Below are 16186 nucleotides of genomic sequence, written 5' to 3'. Positions count from 1 at the left end.
GAAATTAGTCCCTTCCTTGAAGACATTTGAAGGCTGAGGTGTAGCAAACAGCCTGTCTGCCTCTCTCAGGTCTTCATGAAGCTCATGCCAAGACCTGCAGGCAACACACTAAATTTTAAGACTACCTCTGACTTCCTCAGGCTGGACTTGCCTGCTTGTGTTTTTTTTCTACAGGTGTGTGGACTTCTTTTTCTTCTTCTTTCTTTTTTTTTTTTTTTTTTTTGTCAATTTGGGCAGCTTTTTCCAGTTGGTAAACTTTTTCCAGTTTACCAATATCAGTGATCCAGAGTGCCTTTGCCCTTAACCAGCATCTCCGTCCTGATAGCACCTCAGTGATAAACCTGCTTTTGGGGAGACAGCTTGTTTTTACTGGGTGGGGGGAAGACCTGCTGTTAGTTCTGCTACAGCCTCATGTGAATCAGGGCTGTTCTGTTGAGCAATGTTAACATTTCAGAAGCTGCTTTAAAATTAATTATAACAGTGCTTTAAAGTTCATTTTTGGCTTGTTAAACAGAAAATTCTGAGTGAAACTTCTGTTTAAAAAATCATGGCAATCATCTATATTATCAAAAGTTACTGATTGAAGACTTGTCCATTGAGCTGTCTGAAAGCATTGTTTGTTATACACAGTTTTGCTTCCTGACTGCCACCAAAACCATACTTTGCTGAAATACTTGTGAAACAGTTTCGGGAGGGAATAAAATGACCTTGAATGAATCAGCTCTTGTGCGTGGCAATCGTAAGCCTTCCGTGCTCTTTGCTTTCCAAAAGGAAATGAATTCTGGACCACAGGCACCATTCATTGCAGGGCACTTAATGGGCTCCATTCACATCAAAGTTCATATATTCCTTAAGGCTTCAGCCCTGTATTGTTTGCTGTGTAAAAGGAAAAATACTATTTAATCATGCTACTTTGGCTTTTCAAAAGAGTTTATCCTTTTTGTACACTGGCTTTTTGAGGGAAGGAGTGATTCCTTCTGCTCTGGAGTGCTGCTTATGCCATTAGTGGTGGCTCTGTGCAAAGTGCCACTTCCTCCATGGGTCACTGTTCCAAATTGCTTTCTGCCTTTCCCTGCACTGCTTGATCTAAGACATGAGGAGAAAGCTTCCAGCCAGGGCTTCTGCAGGATTATTCTTCTCTCTGAACTTGCACCTTCCCCAAGGAAATGTGTTAATTACATTTGTCTGCCTTGGTTAAAGGCTGCAAGGGCTGAGTTGGGTCTCAGTGGCTCTGCATGATCTCAGCACAGTTTGGATGCTCCTCCTTGGATGCAGGGTGAGGAATGTGCTGATTGCTACTGGAGCCAGGGAACAATGGCAGATAACTGTTAGAGGAACCCAGTTCAACTTTGTGTTTTCCTCTCTGGTAGCTGCAATTCCATAAAACATGTCCAGGTAGCTATTCCTGCCAGCTGTACATAGTCAACTCAGAAAAAAATCAAAAGCAGCTTTGACTGTTACTCAGGCATAGAATCCTGGAATAATTTGGGTTGGAAGGAACCTTAAACATCATCTAGGCCGATCCTCCTGCCATAGAAAGGTGACTTTTTAAAAATCAGTTTAGTGGTTTTGTTTACCTGGGTTGTTGGTGTGGTCCTGCAGACATCTGTACCTGTGTCACAGGGAGCTGCTGTGGCAGGGCAGGAACAAACAGTTGGACATCAGCCCTGGCACCTTCTGGGGCTGACTCTGCCTTCAGTGTGGAGCAGAAACACGGTTCTGAAGTCAATTCCCAGCTGCCCCCAAGTATTACATGTTAGCTTATTTTTGCCAGTGCTGTTGATGAGTATTAATTAGATTCTTGTCAGAGGAAATTAAATCAGGAGACCTCATGTTATGCAGCCACTCTGGGGAGTTCAGTCTGAGAGCAGGCTGGAGCTGGTCTGACACCAGTGGCTTGAAACACATCATACTGTTCTGAGCCATTCACCTGTGGGTCCCACATCTCAGACCACATTGTTGGCTATGGTGGATATAGTGGCATCTTCTTGGCTCTAGCAGATGTTAAAATATCCTGAATTTTCATTTTTCATCTGTTGAAACTTCATTTAAAATAAACTCTTCAGTGAGAGCTTAATTGTATTTTTAAAGCAAATTAAGAACCATCAAAACAATTGTTCCATCCTGTAGCGTTATGGTAAAATGGGTTTATTCTTGAGGTTTAAAAAAGGACAAGGGAGGTGGGGAAGTCTGAGTTAAGATCTAGTTAATCTCCATCTAGTCTCTAATTGCATCCCTAGCATCTGGTTGCCTTGAATTGTGTTATGTCCCATACAGTTCTTTGGGCAGCTACAACCTCATGTGTGTTGTCAGTCAATGATCTGAGGGATGTTGTGAAGTACATGTCATGTTTGTATTTTTTAGTGTTAAGAGGAGATGCACAGTTCTTTGCATAAATACAACTTTAGTGAAAGGTACTTTGCCAGTTTCCCCTTGTGAACATCAAGCTGTTCTTGCAATAGCACTTCAAGGGTTAGGTTTGTGCGGGTCAAGTGCGGTTTAAAATAGGATTCTTCTGAGACCAAGCCCTGCAGGCCCTGAATTTCTCTCTCAAAAGACATTTTCATCTTCTGACAAACTATTGCTTCTGAATTTCTTGGTGCTTCATATTTGCAGCTAACCTTTGGAGAACTGGAATGATAACACACACTCCTCTTTGTGTTTTGTGAATGTGCCTCCCCTGGTGAGTCGATGGCTTGTGCTTTTTGAAGTTCAGATGAAATCATTAAAAAGAGTTTTCTGTAAGATGTTTGGCAAGATGGAATTTTTCTGGTGTCATGTAATAAAATGTGTTTCCAGTCCTGTAGAAAGAGCCCTAACACTTACCTTGACAGGATTTCACACAGGAGAGAAACAAGAGCTTGCAATCCCTTGCAAGCAGGAGGTTTTATATTTGCTCACATGCTGCAAATGCTGCTCTGACAGGTTTGTGCATATGTTGGAAAAACACCATGGCAGAATTTCAGACTATCTCTTTATATAACCTGTTTTTCAGTCCTCATATTTTTGTGATAAGCAACATACTTGTGCAACATCTGTTGAAGTAATGAACCTGAGTGCAGTTCTTTATTACAACTGCAATATAAACAGGGCTCCTGACAGCTGACTGGGGTTTTGTCCAAGATTTCACTCCTTCAGTGAAATCCTGCCTGTGCCCCATCCTTTGGCCTGATTGAGGGTCATTTGTATGGACAGCAGCTTCTCATTTCACAGGGTAAATAATTACTTGCCTGCCATATGTGAAATACCATGAGGAGGAGGATTTTCAACAGCTCATCTCAGGGAAGATGTGGAGGGGCAGGTGTGGGGAAGGTTAAAAAATCAGCCAGGGGATGTATCTTGTTTTTGTAGGTATAAAATAGATTATGATGTCATGGCTCCATGCATGTAAAGCTTGAGATCTTAAAGGGCTGAATTGTTGGCATCCTTGTTTAATAAATGAGCCCATGTTACTCTTGGTTTTTGATAGCTGATAGCTACTGTCTGACTGTTGTGGGAATAAGATTATGGGGTGCAGAGGTGAGGTCATGCAGCCTAATGCTTATTTGTCCTAAATATGTCCTTCTGTTACAGAATCATTATGGTGACATGCCTTTAGCTAAGAGATAACTAAACCACTAAATTCCATTGTGGTTTCTGGGTTTAAAATGAAGAGTGAAATAAGCTTACTTAATTTCTTACTCTTGTTACTTTTAATCTCTTGTGGCTGCTCTGGTGGCTGCTCTGGTGTCTGCTCTGGCATCTACTTTGTGAGTGACATGTCAGGAAAGAAAAGATGTGATGTTGCTTAATGGAAGTGTTGGACTTAAGCACTCCAATCCCAAGGAAGAGCCACCATCATTGAAAAGTAACCCTGACAGTGTGGCTTTCAGTTTGAATGCTCTCTGTGGCATCAATTTGGCCCCCTGGGTTAATTCTCCTCCAGAGAGGAGTCATGCTACTCCACACAAGGGGTGACCCACCTTTGTGCCTTGCCAAAGTCCTCAAAAAAATCTCTGTTCTGGTATTTAGCAGAATACTTCAGATCAGAGCCAGTTGAGTTTGCATGAAGGTGACTTGGATTATTTTACCTTAGCAAACATGATGATCAAGCACTCTGAGGGACTGAAACTCTTTTATTATAACTCAGTAGGTTTTAATACAGTAATAAATAACAGCACAGCTCGTTGAGCAGAAGGATAAAAATCAAGGAGTTCAGTGGTAAGCCAGCTTGCATTTCCTTCATGTAAGTGAAGTCAGCGATTTATTATTATTTTAGGCTGTGTCTAATGGTCATATTAGTGGTGTGAATAAAATGGATGTATCTGGAGTGCTTTATTCTTCTGATTGTTCAAGCCTTCCATATTGGGGCTGACATGAGACATCCTCAGCTGTAGGCAAAGTGGTATAGAGCCCAGCTAAGTCCTTCTATTTCTTTATTAGCTGTAACATGTGGAAGCTCAGGGCATGTTACCAGTGTAGAACTGGTTTGGATTAACACCATCTTCATTCTCTTGCTTCTTCTGGCGGCTTCTGGTGTGTTTGCTGTAAAGCAGATCCCCTCCCAACAGGTATGCTCCAGGACCAGTGGCCTTTGTGCTTGTAGCCAGTGTGTTGCCAATTGCTTTGTTAAAATAAATGGTCCTTTCAGAATTGTTTTCACTCATGTTTTGGGATGCTTCTTTGAGAGTTTTGGTAGGAAGACTTTCCAGTTGATGTTGAAAGCTGTTCCAGCAAGCACTGTTTGGGTTTTGGTGTGTTTGTGTTTTCACATTGGGGTCATGATTGGCGGCATGCTCTTGGTGTGTGCTGTGTAAGCGACCTTGAGAGCAGCCCAACGTGTCCTGGGAATTATGTGAGCACTGAATGGAGCAGTCTTTCACTTGATCTTTTCCAGACAAGTAGGTCAGAAGTGTAGATGTCTTTGGACAAGTAAGCAACAAGATGTGGAGGTTGGGCTTGATGACCTTTAAAGGTCCCTTCAACTCCAGATGTTCTGTGACGTCCTGCTGATATAGAGTGTGCCCACAAAAAGAGATTCTTTTCTGTGATAACCCAAGAGTTGCATTTGAGTTTACAAATGGCTTTTATTTAAAAAAGAGAAAGATACAACTGTTTCTCTGTGTGGCATTTGGGTGTTTGATAGATTTTGATCTGGTGCCATCTTTACGTCTCTTGTGTTTCAGTGCTGAATGTTGAAGTTTTGTAAATAAATACTTCAGTAGCCCACAGGCAATATTCTGAACACCAATTCATTCTCACAGGCTAATGCTGTGGATGTGAAAGACTTGTAAATCAAACTCTCTTCTTGCTTTGCCCCAAAATGCCAACAATTACTCTCCTTAATACTGGAAGTTATCTTGGCACAGGTGTGTGTCCATGCGCTATAGATTTGAGCAACCCTTCACAAACCTTATAGGGACAAATGAGACCAGGTTTAAGGGTATCAGGTTCTGAGATTTCTGAAAGCAACAGGTTGGGTGATTTTCCCAACTCTTACACTTTTTATTCATGGTTTGGGCAAAGTAGCCAATTTTAAGTTAATTTTCACCTGTGAAAATCAGCATTTCATGGCACATTAAGAGAAGATCATACAGGGGCAAAGTAGATTTACTGCATTAAAATTTTGAAGCTACTTGAATTTTATTTCTTAAGTCTGGACAAGCAAATAACCTGTGCCATTCTGCACATGGATAACTCTACATCTCTAGGAAGTTGATAATAAGGAGTTTCATTTAAAAGTCATCATGTGCTGTCTCTCCTGCTGTTTTAAGCTTAGCTCTGGTTACTTTTTACCCAACATCTTTTATCAAACTTCTTTCAATTTTCACCATTATTCATTTTGTACGAAAGATGCCTTTATCTTTACCCAGTCCCATTTGTGTTCTTCACATTTGACAAGAGTGATGGATGAACAACCTGAGCAAAAACAGGTGTGGAGAAAGATGTCAGTTCTCTCTTGTGAAAGCTGCATACTCAGGGCTTCTCAGGAGCTGAGGGGAAACTCATGTTCCTCCTTTTTCATAGCAGAGTGCATGCTTGCTCAGGTTTGTGGCTCCAGAAATACACCCAGAATCTCCAAACCCTGTGCACATGTGAAGGTTGATGTGATTTAAGCAGCACTCTGCTCTGGGTAGAGGATGAGTGTTCTGCACCTCTTCCCTGCCATGGGAAATGCAGTGAAGTCATTAAAACACCCATTTTTGCAGCTGTCTTACAGGCACTGGAGACCTGTGTTGCAGAAAGAGTTATTTGTTGGGGATGAGCCATTTGTCAGGTGCAGGGAAAACTTGGGGCTCAAAATGAGTTATCAACAAGTTCTGTTTATTGAAGAGAGCATCAGGCACTTATACAACAAGTAATAAGCTCATGAATATTCTGTAATTTACACCATCTATTAGCCACACCACAACACTAGCTCTTCTTCATTCTTCAGAAGTTACACCTCTCTTTTCTCATGCTTCTTCCACTATTTATTATCATACTACAGTTAAACTTAAAAACACGCTATCTTGCAAATGCAAGACTTAAAATTAACTACAGCCTTATACTTTTCCAATCTCTAGTCAGCTAAAATCTCAACAGACCTGGGAGCTCCCATGCTCTGTCCCTCAGGTCTGTCAGGGGTTGCTGTGGGCTGGAGCAGTGCCAGGGTCAGTCACCCCTGGGAAATGTCACTGACCTGCCCAGGCTGCCAGGACGTGACTGCTGCTCCGAGCTGGCCTGGCCAGCACCGTGCTTGGCAGCCCCTCAAGGAGGATAAGGTTGGACAAATTGTTTTACCCCTCTGATGTGACTCTTTTAAGCCAGTAGTGATCTGTGCTAGAGGGCTCTGGTAATTCTTGTGCTGGTGCTGCTTGGGTTGTAGCAGGGGTGGGGGATTATGCTCGGGCTGTGGAAGGCTTTGCAAGGGGAAGCTGGCAGAATAGGTGGCTGCAGACCATCTGCCTGAAGTGGTTTTGGGCTTCCAGGCAGCTGAAATGTCTGTAGTCCTGTGACTATGCTCTCTCTTGAATTCACATCTCCATGCCAAGTCTTGCAAGAGATTTTGGAAGCGACTTTATGTCTATCTTTGACAATTCCTGTGAGGAGGAGTCATCGGTGTCCTACTGTGAGTAATCTCAAACCCCTCTAGTGCTGATGCAAGTGCTCTCAGCTTCCTTCTGAGAGGGAAGGGTGGCAGAAGTGGACCTCAATATGTGGTGCTTGAATTAAGCTTTTCACCGTGGTGGTACCATAACTCAAACTTGTGTGTCAGGTGTCGCTGTGTGGCTGCTGTTGTTGCCTGTGAAGTCAAAATATTTACCCTCTGAAGCACCTGGGGTAGGTAAAATCATGGCAAAATATTTGTGCCTGACATTTTATGGAGTCAGTTGCTTGTCTGTCCTAAAATGTTGCAGTGTTTTTTGGTATATTCTCAGAAACTGTATAAAATAAAAATTTATGGTATGTGTGTTGGGAAGTAAACAGCTGAAATGTTGGTTTCCTAACAGAAAAGTAGCAAGACTTCAAAGGACCTAATTCTGATTGAAAGCCACACTTGTAGAATGGCAGCCAGCAGGCCACTAACTTGCAAATTACATCAGTTCCTATCTCCATGAGTACATCTAATTTCCTTAGATACCATTGTCATGTGCTTCTATAGCTAAAGCACAGTTTTTAAATACTAATCTACAAAAACTTTATTCTTGTTTGCTTCGTGGCTTTCCCTTGGATGAAAAGTCACATTACGCAGAGGAATTTTTGGTGATGGACTAAACAACCCCTGGTTGTGTAAATGATGATAATTCTGTACAATGTGCCTTTTCTTTTTCATAACTCTGTGCTTGAAGATGAGTGTTGGATTCGCTTACTTAGACTGTAATCATGATGGCAGATCTTAAATAACTTTCTCCTATCTGCTTTGGTTTTCAAGTTCAGAGGGATTTGGGGTGAATTAGGTAACCAGAGAGTTTTGTTTGCTGACTGATGGAGTTTCCTTGTGTTTGCTGTGTCCTAAGGTGAAATGATGGAGTCAGCTCACCATGGTTGTCATTCCCCAGTCAGTACAAGTTACTTTTCATCTTTTTCTTGGGCTCTTGGGCTTTCTGGTCAGTGTTGTTCTGGCCATTTTCCTGAGTAATAGGCTAAGAGAAAGGGGAGCAAATGTACTGGAGAAAATTTGGCATTAAGGTGAGAATGGCAGCTGGGGAAGTCACTGAAAAGGTTTATCTGTTACTAAACTCACAGTTGGCCTTATGGGGAATCACAACCCAATGAACTTAATTTTGATGACGTTGTAAATGAGGTGGCTGTTCCATCTTGGAGGACTGGGAGGTCTCAGAAAGCAAGAGGACTGAACTTCTCATGTGAAGCTTCTTCAGGCCGCTGACGTCTGTAGGGGGGGAAATGTGATGTTGTTTTTTAATGTTTGAATGCAGCATGTGAGGAGATGTCTTTGAGGATGAGTTAAACCATTGTCTGGTTGTTTGGATTGCTCCAAGTTTCATGGTAGGAGGGTACTTCCTGGCATTGCAGTGAAACCCATGATCAATAATTAATGAACTTAATTGAGGGGGTTTTATGGTCATTAAGATTCTCAGACTTAGTGACCAACCTATGGTGAATATGATTTTACAGATCAACAGAATCTTGAACCTCTACTGGAAAACTTAAGGAGAATAAATCACTCTTACTCTAAGTGGCACTAATTGATTATCTTTCTCAGATATCATTCTCCTAATTTTATTCCCTAGCAACAAAGAACAGACACTTATTGATACAGCTCCCTATTTTTTTCAAAGTCCTAGAAAATAGCTTGTTCCTGCTGTTGTTGGGTCTTTATACTTGGAAATGATGGGTTGAATCAGCTTTGAAGCCCAGGACTAGCATGGTTAACAGGCATGGTTGTGCAGTGGACACAGCTGAAGCCTGGAGCCCTTGCAGAACACATCAGTGGATGTGGTTTTGTATCTTTGGGTACCAGTAATTGTTAAATGACAGAGAATTTTAACCTTTCTTAAAAATCCCATGACATTTAGCTGTCTAGGCAACAAAAAGTTCTATTGAACTGAGAAAACTGACCCAAAAGTATTTTACTTGTAATTGTAAACTCTAAGTCCTAAGGCAATTTGCCTGAAACAAATGGTCTTTTTAATTAAAAAAAAAAAAAAAAAAAAAAGGTGGGGGGAGTGGGGTGGGGAGAAGAGTCTTCCTCCCCCTTGGTTCACTGTCCTTTGGACATCTCTGGTATGTCCCTGCTTAAATAAAGCATTGAGTGCTTCAGCTCTGCTGTCACAGGAAGCTTCAGAGATGTTTTTGGTGAGAAAAATCTTCTGTGTGGTTTTGGAACAGGAATATGCTCCTTCCCAGCTCGTGGGGGCCAGAACAGTGGGGCAGCCTGGAGCTGCTGGCATTGTCATGGCCTTTGCTCACTTGTGTTGCCCCAACAGAGGATTTTGGGCATCTTCAGCTTTGCTTTGAAAGCAGCAGTGCTTGGAGATGAGTCGAGTAAGATGATGTGATTTGAAGCAGTAACTGCAATGGGAAAAGCAATTCTTGGTGTTCCACCTTCAAGAAGTACTCTCAGCACAAGACCTGCTGGGTTTGTGCTTGCTTCCAGAATTTACCCATTGCAGAGAAATCAAACCTGTGCAAGGACAAATTCAGGAGTGTGTAAGTAACCCAGAACAACTCCCTGAGCCTGGTTACCTTCATCCAGATGTACCAGACACTCAAAGCTTGAGCCTACAGTAATTAATTGACTCCCAGCTATGGCTGAACTTGATGGTCTTAGAGGTCTTTTCCATCCTAAATATTTCTATGATTCTGTGACCTTGAAGCTTTCCTAGAGGACAAGTGGTAGTAATGCCACAGTTCATTAAATATTTTTATCCTGGTGTAAGTCCCGTTAGTTTTTATTGTTAGCCATTTAATTTCTGGATGACACTGTGCAAAACACATTTGCCAAGCCATTAGGCTGCCCTGGCCTGTGCCTGCCCAGGAGTGAGCTCTCCTGGGTGCCTCTCCAGAAGGAATTTGGTTACTGCAGCGCTGTTCCAAGTTCTTGCCATCATTAGCAAGTCATTAGTAAATTTAAGTCTGAGTGATTCCCAGCAAGACTCGACAGAAGGAGCAAGTATCAGCAGTATTGTTTCTGTTGTTTGTGTTGGCTTCATGCAGAGGAGCTTCTTGAGCCATGTGCTTTGTGCTTAAGCACACAGCTCTGCTTTGTGTTTAAATTCCTGAGTCCTTGATCACTTAACAGGAAATATTTTTACTTTTGGAAACTGAAGGAAGTGTGTGGGTCTGCTCAGAGGTTCTGTCATTTATGTGTAATGTAATGTGGATTCTGAAGAATTTCATCTGATATACACCTAAAATTCCCACTGATATGGTTTGTGTGCTTAAAGCTAGTGAAAATAGTTGATTAAATGTTTGCTTGATTGATACCAGACCCAAGGGCTGGGAAACCTGCTCTGTTTATATGGGTTATTACTGTTCTTTCCATGATGTGGAAGAAAATAGGCAGCTACTCAGATACTTGAACTGGATGTATGCACTGGAATTAGCAGTCAGATTTCAAGATGAGTGAAGGTATGGGAAAGCCTTTCCCCTGCTCCAGATAATGTTGTTCTCCAGGGCATTCCAAAGTGTGAGGGATGAGTGCTGAGTAATCAGGGTGGCTCAATCCAACCCTTTTCTAGCCTTGTAGGCCTGAGCTGGGTTACACCTGGGTGCAGTCAGGTTGGTTTCTTTCTAGTGCCTTTCTCTGTGCTTCATCTGAAGAGCAGAGATCCTCCTCAGTGCCAGCATGGCAGAGCAGATGGAGCTTGAGTGGCTGACAGAGAGACTCAGTGCAGCAGTGCCTGATGCTGGGGCCAGCCCATGGAGAAGGGGAGATGCTGCTGAGCTGGCATTGAGGGCTCTTCTGGACCTGAACCAGATTTGGGGCTCTGCTTCTGAGGCAGTGTTTTACTCTTGTAGCCAAATTCTTGTGTTACTATGCTGTGATAAATTTATATTTCTTGCCATCTTGTCTTAACTCATTTCTGAAGTTCTGCAGAACTTTTTGTTTGTCGATACCAAAATGCCCAAAACCCAATGTTCTGCTCAATTGAATAACATTACAGCAACACTTTGGTTGAGATTGCTGGAGATAGAGGGTTGGAGATCCAGAGGATTTGGTTTCAAGTGGGTTTATTTTTCCTTTAATGTCCTTATTCAGTCACATTTCTTAGGAAGTGTATCCAAACCAATAATTTGTCATCTTGCACTTTGTGTCTCATGAATTTGGACGAACAACAGGAACTATTCTTCACCCAAAATGCTAGAAGGGGCTGAGGACCAAAATTAGATCTTAATTCAAAGCTTTTATTCATGGTTTCAAGTTCAGGGTTGTGGAATTTCATTGTAGGGTTTCTGGGGTTTTTTTGCAGCTCTTTGCTCATGGGATATTTTGTCAAAAAGGAAGAGTGCTTTATGGCTTATCTAAAGAGTGACTCTGGGGCATTTGGGGAGTTTGCCCAAGAAGGCACATTTAGGTTGTCTTTGATGTAGAATCTGCAGAATAGGATGCTCTAGGCCAAAGACAAATTCTCAGCAAACAGCATGGAGTCCGTTAGGGTAGTCCCCACCAGATTTCCATGATGGAACTCCTAAGGAAACTCAAGAGAGCAGCCAGTGACAAAACAGAGAATCAAAAGTCTTCTTCGTGTCATTTTGGAGCAACTTAACGGCAGAAAATGCAGTTCTCTGTGTTCTTTGGTTCGTTACTAGACTTGTGTGAGCTTGTGACATGTGATCTCAGAATTTACCTTCCCTGGCATGCCGAGAGCAGCGCAGACGATTAAAACATTAATTATTAATTGAGAAACAAAATAAAATATTTTAATGTAGAATAGCACAACAAAATCACAGGGAGAGTATGTTCTTGTGAAATAAGTTTGTGTTTCACCAACAAAAATCCTGCCAGTTAGGCAGTGTGTGTCTCAAAACTTGATATGTAGTGGATTCAGTTAAATGTGTTGGTATATATTATAAATAATGTAGTATTTGATGATACAGGATTGAGATGTAGATTTTGGGTCTCTCCTGGGAGTGTGAAGGATGGACAAGTGATGGGTGCACAGAGGAGAGACTGTTCCATCCTCGGATGGAGAGCAGCAGAGATACCTGATGCCTGCAGAGGAAAAGCAATGTGCAGATTCTGTCAGGCAGTTTAGTTTTAAAATAACATATTCAGAGATAAGTGTTACAAAAAACACTTGTTTACTGGCAACTTCATCTACTTGGAAGAGGAAAATTTAGTGAAAAATAGACTTACCTGGATAGTGTAACTCTTAGCATTGATGATAGGAAAATTGGTAATGCAGTTTGGGACTGACAGAGAAAGCGCTGCACTTATCACAGCACAGTGTTGTCTGTTGATACAAGTGCAACAAAGCAAATTAAATGTTGTAGAAATGCTATCTTAATGTGCTTCCCTGTGAGCTCAGACTACAGAAAATAATGCCATTAGGGCAGTTTTTATGTGTTTGAGTACAGACTTCTTGAGGAGCTGGATAGAAAGAAAAAGTAGGTTCTGGAAGGTGTAGGGACTGTGCCCAAGTGCAGATAAGTGCAGTTGGAACATGCATTAGCCCTTTGTCAGCCATTCCTGAATGGGAAAACTTCTTGCAACTCTAGATTGAGACAGAATTAATGACTTTGAAGCACCAGGGAAGCTGAGGATGGGGTACAGCTTTTTCAGGTGCTTCACGTTCTGCTGCACGTCCTGGGTTGTGCTGGGAAGCTGAGGACAGGACTGCAGAGCCCTGTGGTTTATCCAGGGCACCCACTGCCAGGGAATATGCGTTAGGCTCATAGGGCATTTATTCAGTTATTTCTTACTCTGTACTTAAAAACTTTTAACCTTACTGCTAAAGAAAACTACCATTGTGTGTTAGTAGGACTGGAACGAAAGCTGAATAGCGAATTAGCCTTGAGCGAACTGTCAATCTGACTTTGATAGCCCATCACTTGAAAAGGTCCTTTTATGTTTATGAAAAAGCATGACATCAAAGCCAGGGGAAAAAAAATACCAATACTTAGAGCTTAACTTAAACTTGCATAACTTCCAAGAGGAGGCCTTGTGTGAACTGTTTGTTTGTCCACTTGCATGGCTAATTAGCGTAGGTTACTAAAAGTCTGAGCAGTGGCCATCAAGTTTCTTCTGCTCTTCTGGGGTTTGTTGTGCTTCCATATGTGGATCCCTCAAACTGGAGTAGCATAGACAGAGGATATTGCAGTCGCTTCTCTTGCAACCTCTAGGTAGCATGCTGGAAATGCTTGAGTATAACCATTATCAGGTGAGTTGTTATTGGAGACTTATTTTAAAACCTGTTGCTAAGAAGGTGTACAGTGTACAGGAAACCCTTTTCCTCTGGTGTCTTGGGTGCTTTATTTAATTCCTTTCATTCCAATAAGTGGGGGTCACTTGTAACAGCAAAAGACACTTTAATAGAATTATTTTAAAGCAAGATAAGTTCTCAATGTTTTGCCATATTTTGGATGGATTTCTAGCTTCTGATAATAACTTAAATGATCAATGAAAGGCGACAAAGAGTTTTCCAGGATGTGGTGGAAAATTTTAATAAGAAAACAAAATGGCCTTTCTTCTCTTGCTTATTTAGTGTGCAACAGTTGTTCAGTATGAGGATTTTCATATTTTGTATGTAAAAAATTCCTAAGTGCTGAGAAGCTTATCATAAATACAGAAATAGCTGTTGCTGACGACAGTGATTGATCTGAAATGAAACACTTCTTTTCTTGCATCTTATTTGCATGATGTGTTTATAAACAGGCTGTCTTATTTGTATATGATTTAGGCTGTATCTCTGAGGTATAAATAATCTGTAGGCAGAAAAAGGTGTCTTTGTTTCTTCTTTTATTTTAACCAAGGTATTGATTTTAAAAAAACCCAAGCATTCAAAACCAATAACAGACCTTTTATATATCTGTTATTTGATACTGGATTAAGGATAGCAATCCATACTTCTTGATTTTAATTGTTAGCTACTAACAAGTAAAATGAGTCCTGCAGTACAAGTCATTTCTCCATATTTTACTGAAAGCTAAATGTCACATAGCTGAAGGTCTGAACTCGGAACTGACTGTTCTGGAGTGTCTGTATCAACTGAAAACCCGAGTGTTGGTCTTAAGTGAGAAATCTCATGTTGTAGAAAAATAGCTGGAACTTTTTGGTGTACTGATAGTAAGTCAGCTGTTGAAAGGCCAAATCATAAAGTGATTTCTTGCCACCAAATGCGAGTTCATGAAGCACTACTTCCTTGGAGATGTAGACGTTTGTCCTTATGTCACAAATCTATAGCTGAGATCCATAGCACCTGCAGTGATGTTGTAAAACATTAAAACCCTTTTATCCTTTTCAAATTGTGTCGTACAGGTGCAGACTCACCTTGAGAATCCAACCAAGTACCACATTCAGCAGGCCCAGCGGCAGCAGGTAAAGCAGTACCTCTCTACCACTCTAGCAAATAAACATGCCAACCAAGCCCTGAGCTTGCCATGTCCAAACCAGCCTGGGGATCATGTCATGCCACCTGGCACGGGGAGCAGCGCACCCAACAGCCCCATGGCTATGCTCACCCTCAACTCCAACTGTGAGAAGGAGGTAAGAGCTCTCCTGTTTTTGTTTTTGTTAACACAGAGCTGTCATCTGCTTTAATCAAGTTGTTTTAAAACCGTACTTGCTCACTGTTACGATACTCTGTTTATCTTTGTCTGTTCGTCGTGAAAATGTAAATGTTTGTCATGAAATTGTGACTGCTACCTCTGTGTCTGCCTGAGTAATAGATATTTTGGCAAAAAGTCTGTATCCCTCCAGCTTCCTCTCATTTGAACCGTTTTAGCTAGTTTATACTTATTAAAACTACTTTTCTTGTTCCCCACCCCATTGCATTGATGCGCACAGAGAATAATTGACCTTTGGAGAATACAAAGCAGCTTTGTAAGCTGTAGCTTTCTGGAATAATGTTATTTATGGCTTGTTCGTCTAGAAAGTGCAAAGAGCATAGCAAAAATAACTGGAAAAACACAAAGCTATTTTGAGATATTTTAGGTATTTTTATGGTAAAATTTGAGCGAGTCTCCTGCATAGCTGGAAGGCCAGATTATCCCAGCTAATATGCCCTAAAATGTCACTGATTGCTGTTCCAGTGCTGCAAATATAAGACTTCAGCCTATGTCTAGAAGTCCTTTGCAACCATTGGCAACTATTGGCAAAAACTGAGTTAGATGTTACCTGTGTGCTCAGGCTCCAAAGGAAAATAGTTGGGAAGATATTAACAAATATAAGAATCATGTCAGAATTTTTGTAACATGAAAAATAGGAGGCAATTGTAGAGTTCCTCTTGTCCCCTCATTCCCTCTTCAAGCTTTGTGCCAGATTTTTAGTACAGATGCCTTCCATGAGCAAAATGTTACACAGCTTGGAGAAACAGTTATTACAGAACATACTTTGCACATGCAAGGGTAATACTTGTGCTCCATAGTTTTGAAAGAAATGAAAATGAGATATTTCCATCCTATTGTCCCAGCTGTACCCAGACACTTTTTTCTTGAGCATATTTACAGCTTCACTTTGCTGTGTCATCGGGGACATGTGTGCATGACACTATTTCATTCGTGCTCTTTTTGGGACTGAGACTGTGCCATGAACTCAGATCCATGCTTTGCTTTTTCTTCTTTTTTTTTTTTTTTTTTTTCTTTTTATATCTGCAGGGATTTTATAAATTTGAAGAGCAAAGCAGGGTTGAGAGTGAGTGCCCGGCTCTGAATACACACTCACGAGCATCATGCATGCAGGTACTGGATGACACAGGAGGTGGAGCACAGGTCCCCTTTCTAATGAGCATGTTTCTTTCATGTTATGTTGAAAAATAAACTTGCCCCACAGTGTCTCTAAGAAGTTGAATATAAGATATATTTATGGTACAATACAGCAATGTTGTTTATTAGCGTTGGTGTCAAAAGCAGATGAAGATACCTGAAAAAGGCTCATGCTGTTCTAGCACAGTAATGCCATAACAGAAGAACACATCAACCATTTAAGGTCTTGCATCAGGAAATCTTTTCTAACTGCGTTTTCCAAGACTGCATGGATGTGGTTTTGCCCTGATAGTCTCTAACTCCACATTTCTATGCAGATCACACTTGTGCTTTAAAA

General features: G+C 41.3%; 1 protein-coding gene across 3 annotated transcripts in view; it reads left to right on the top strand.

Annotated features, from left to right (window-relative positions):
• The window catches only part of MITF (melanocyte inducing transcription factor), a 118805-nt gene that overhangs the window by 85173 nt on the left and 17446 nt on the right, over window positions 1–16186 (top strand). The window contains exons 5-7 of one of the 3 annotated variants that reach the window (XM_059479839.1): window positions 14405–14464; window positions 14540–14632; window positions 15742–15825. In XM_059479839.1, coding sequence (XP_059335822.1) covers window positions 14405–14464; window positions 14540–14632; window positions 15742–15825 — 237 coding nt within the window. Of the gene's footprint in view, window positions 1–6875; window positions 7091–14404; window positions 14633–15741; window positions 15826–16186 lie in introns of those variants that run through there. The other 2 variants (XM_059479840.1, XM_059479838.1) reach the window with 2 other exon arrangements.

The sequence above is a fragment of the Ammospiza nelsoni genome, chromosome 11, assembly GCF_027579445.1.
Source record: "Ammospiza nelsoni isolate bAmmNel1 chromosome 11, bAmmNel1.pri, whole genome shotgun sequence".
NCBI lineage: Eukaryota > Metazoa > Chordata > Aves > Passeriformes > Passerellidae > Ammospiza > Ammospiza nelsoni.
This window is presented reverse-complemented; position numbering and strand designations above follow the sequence as displayed.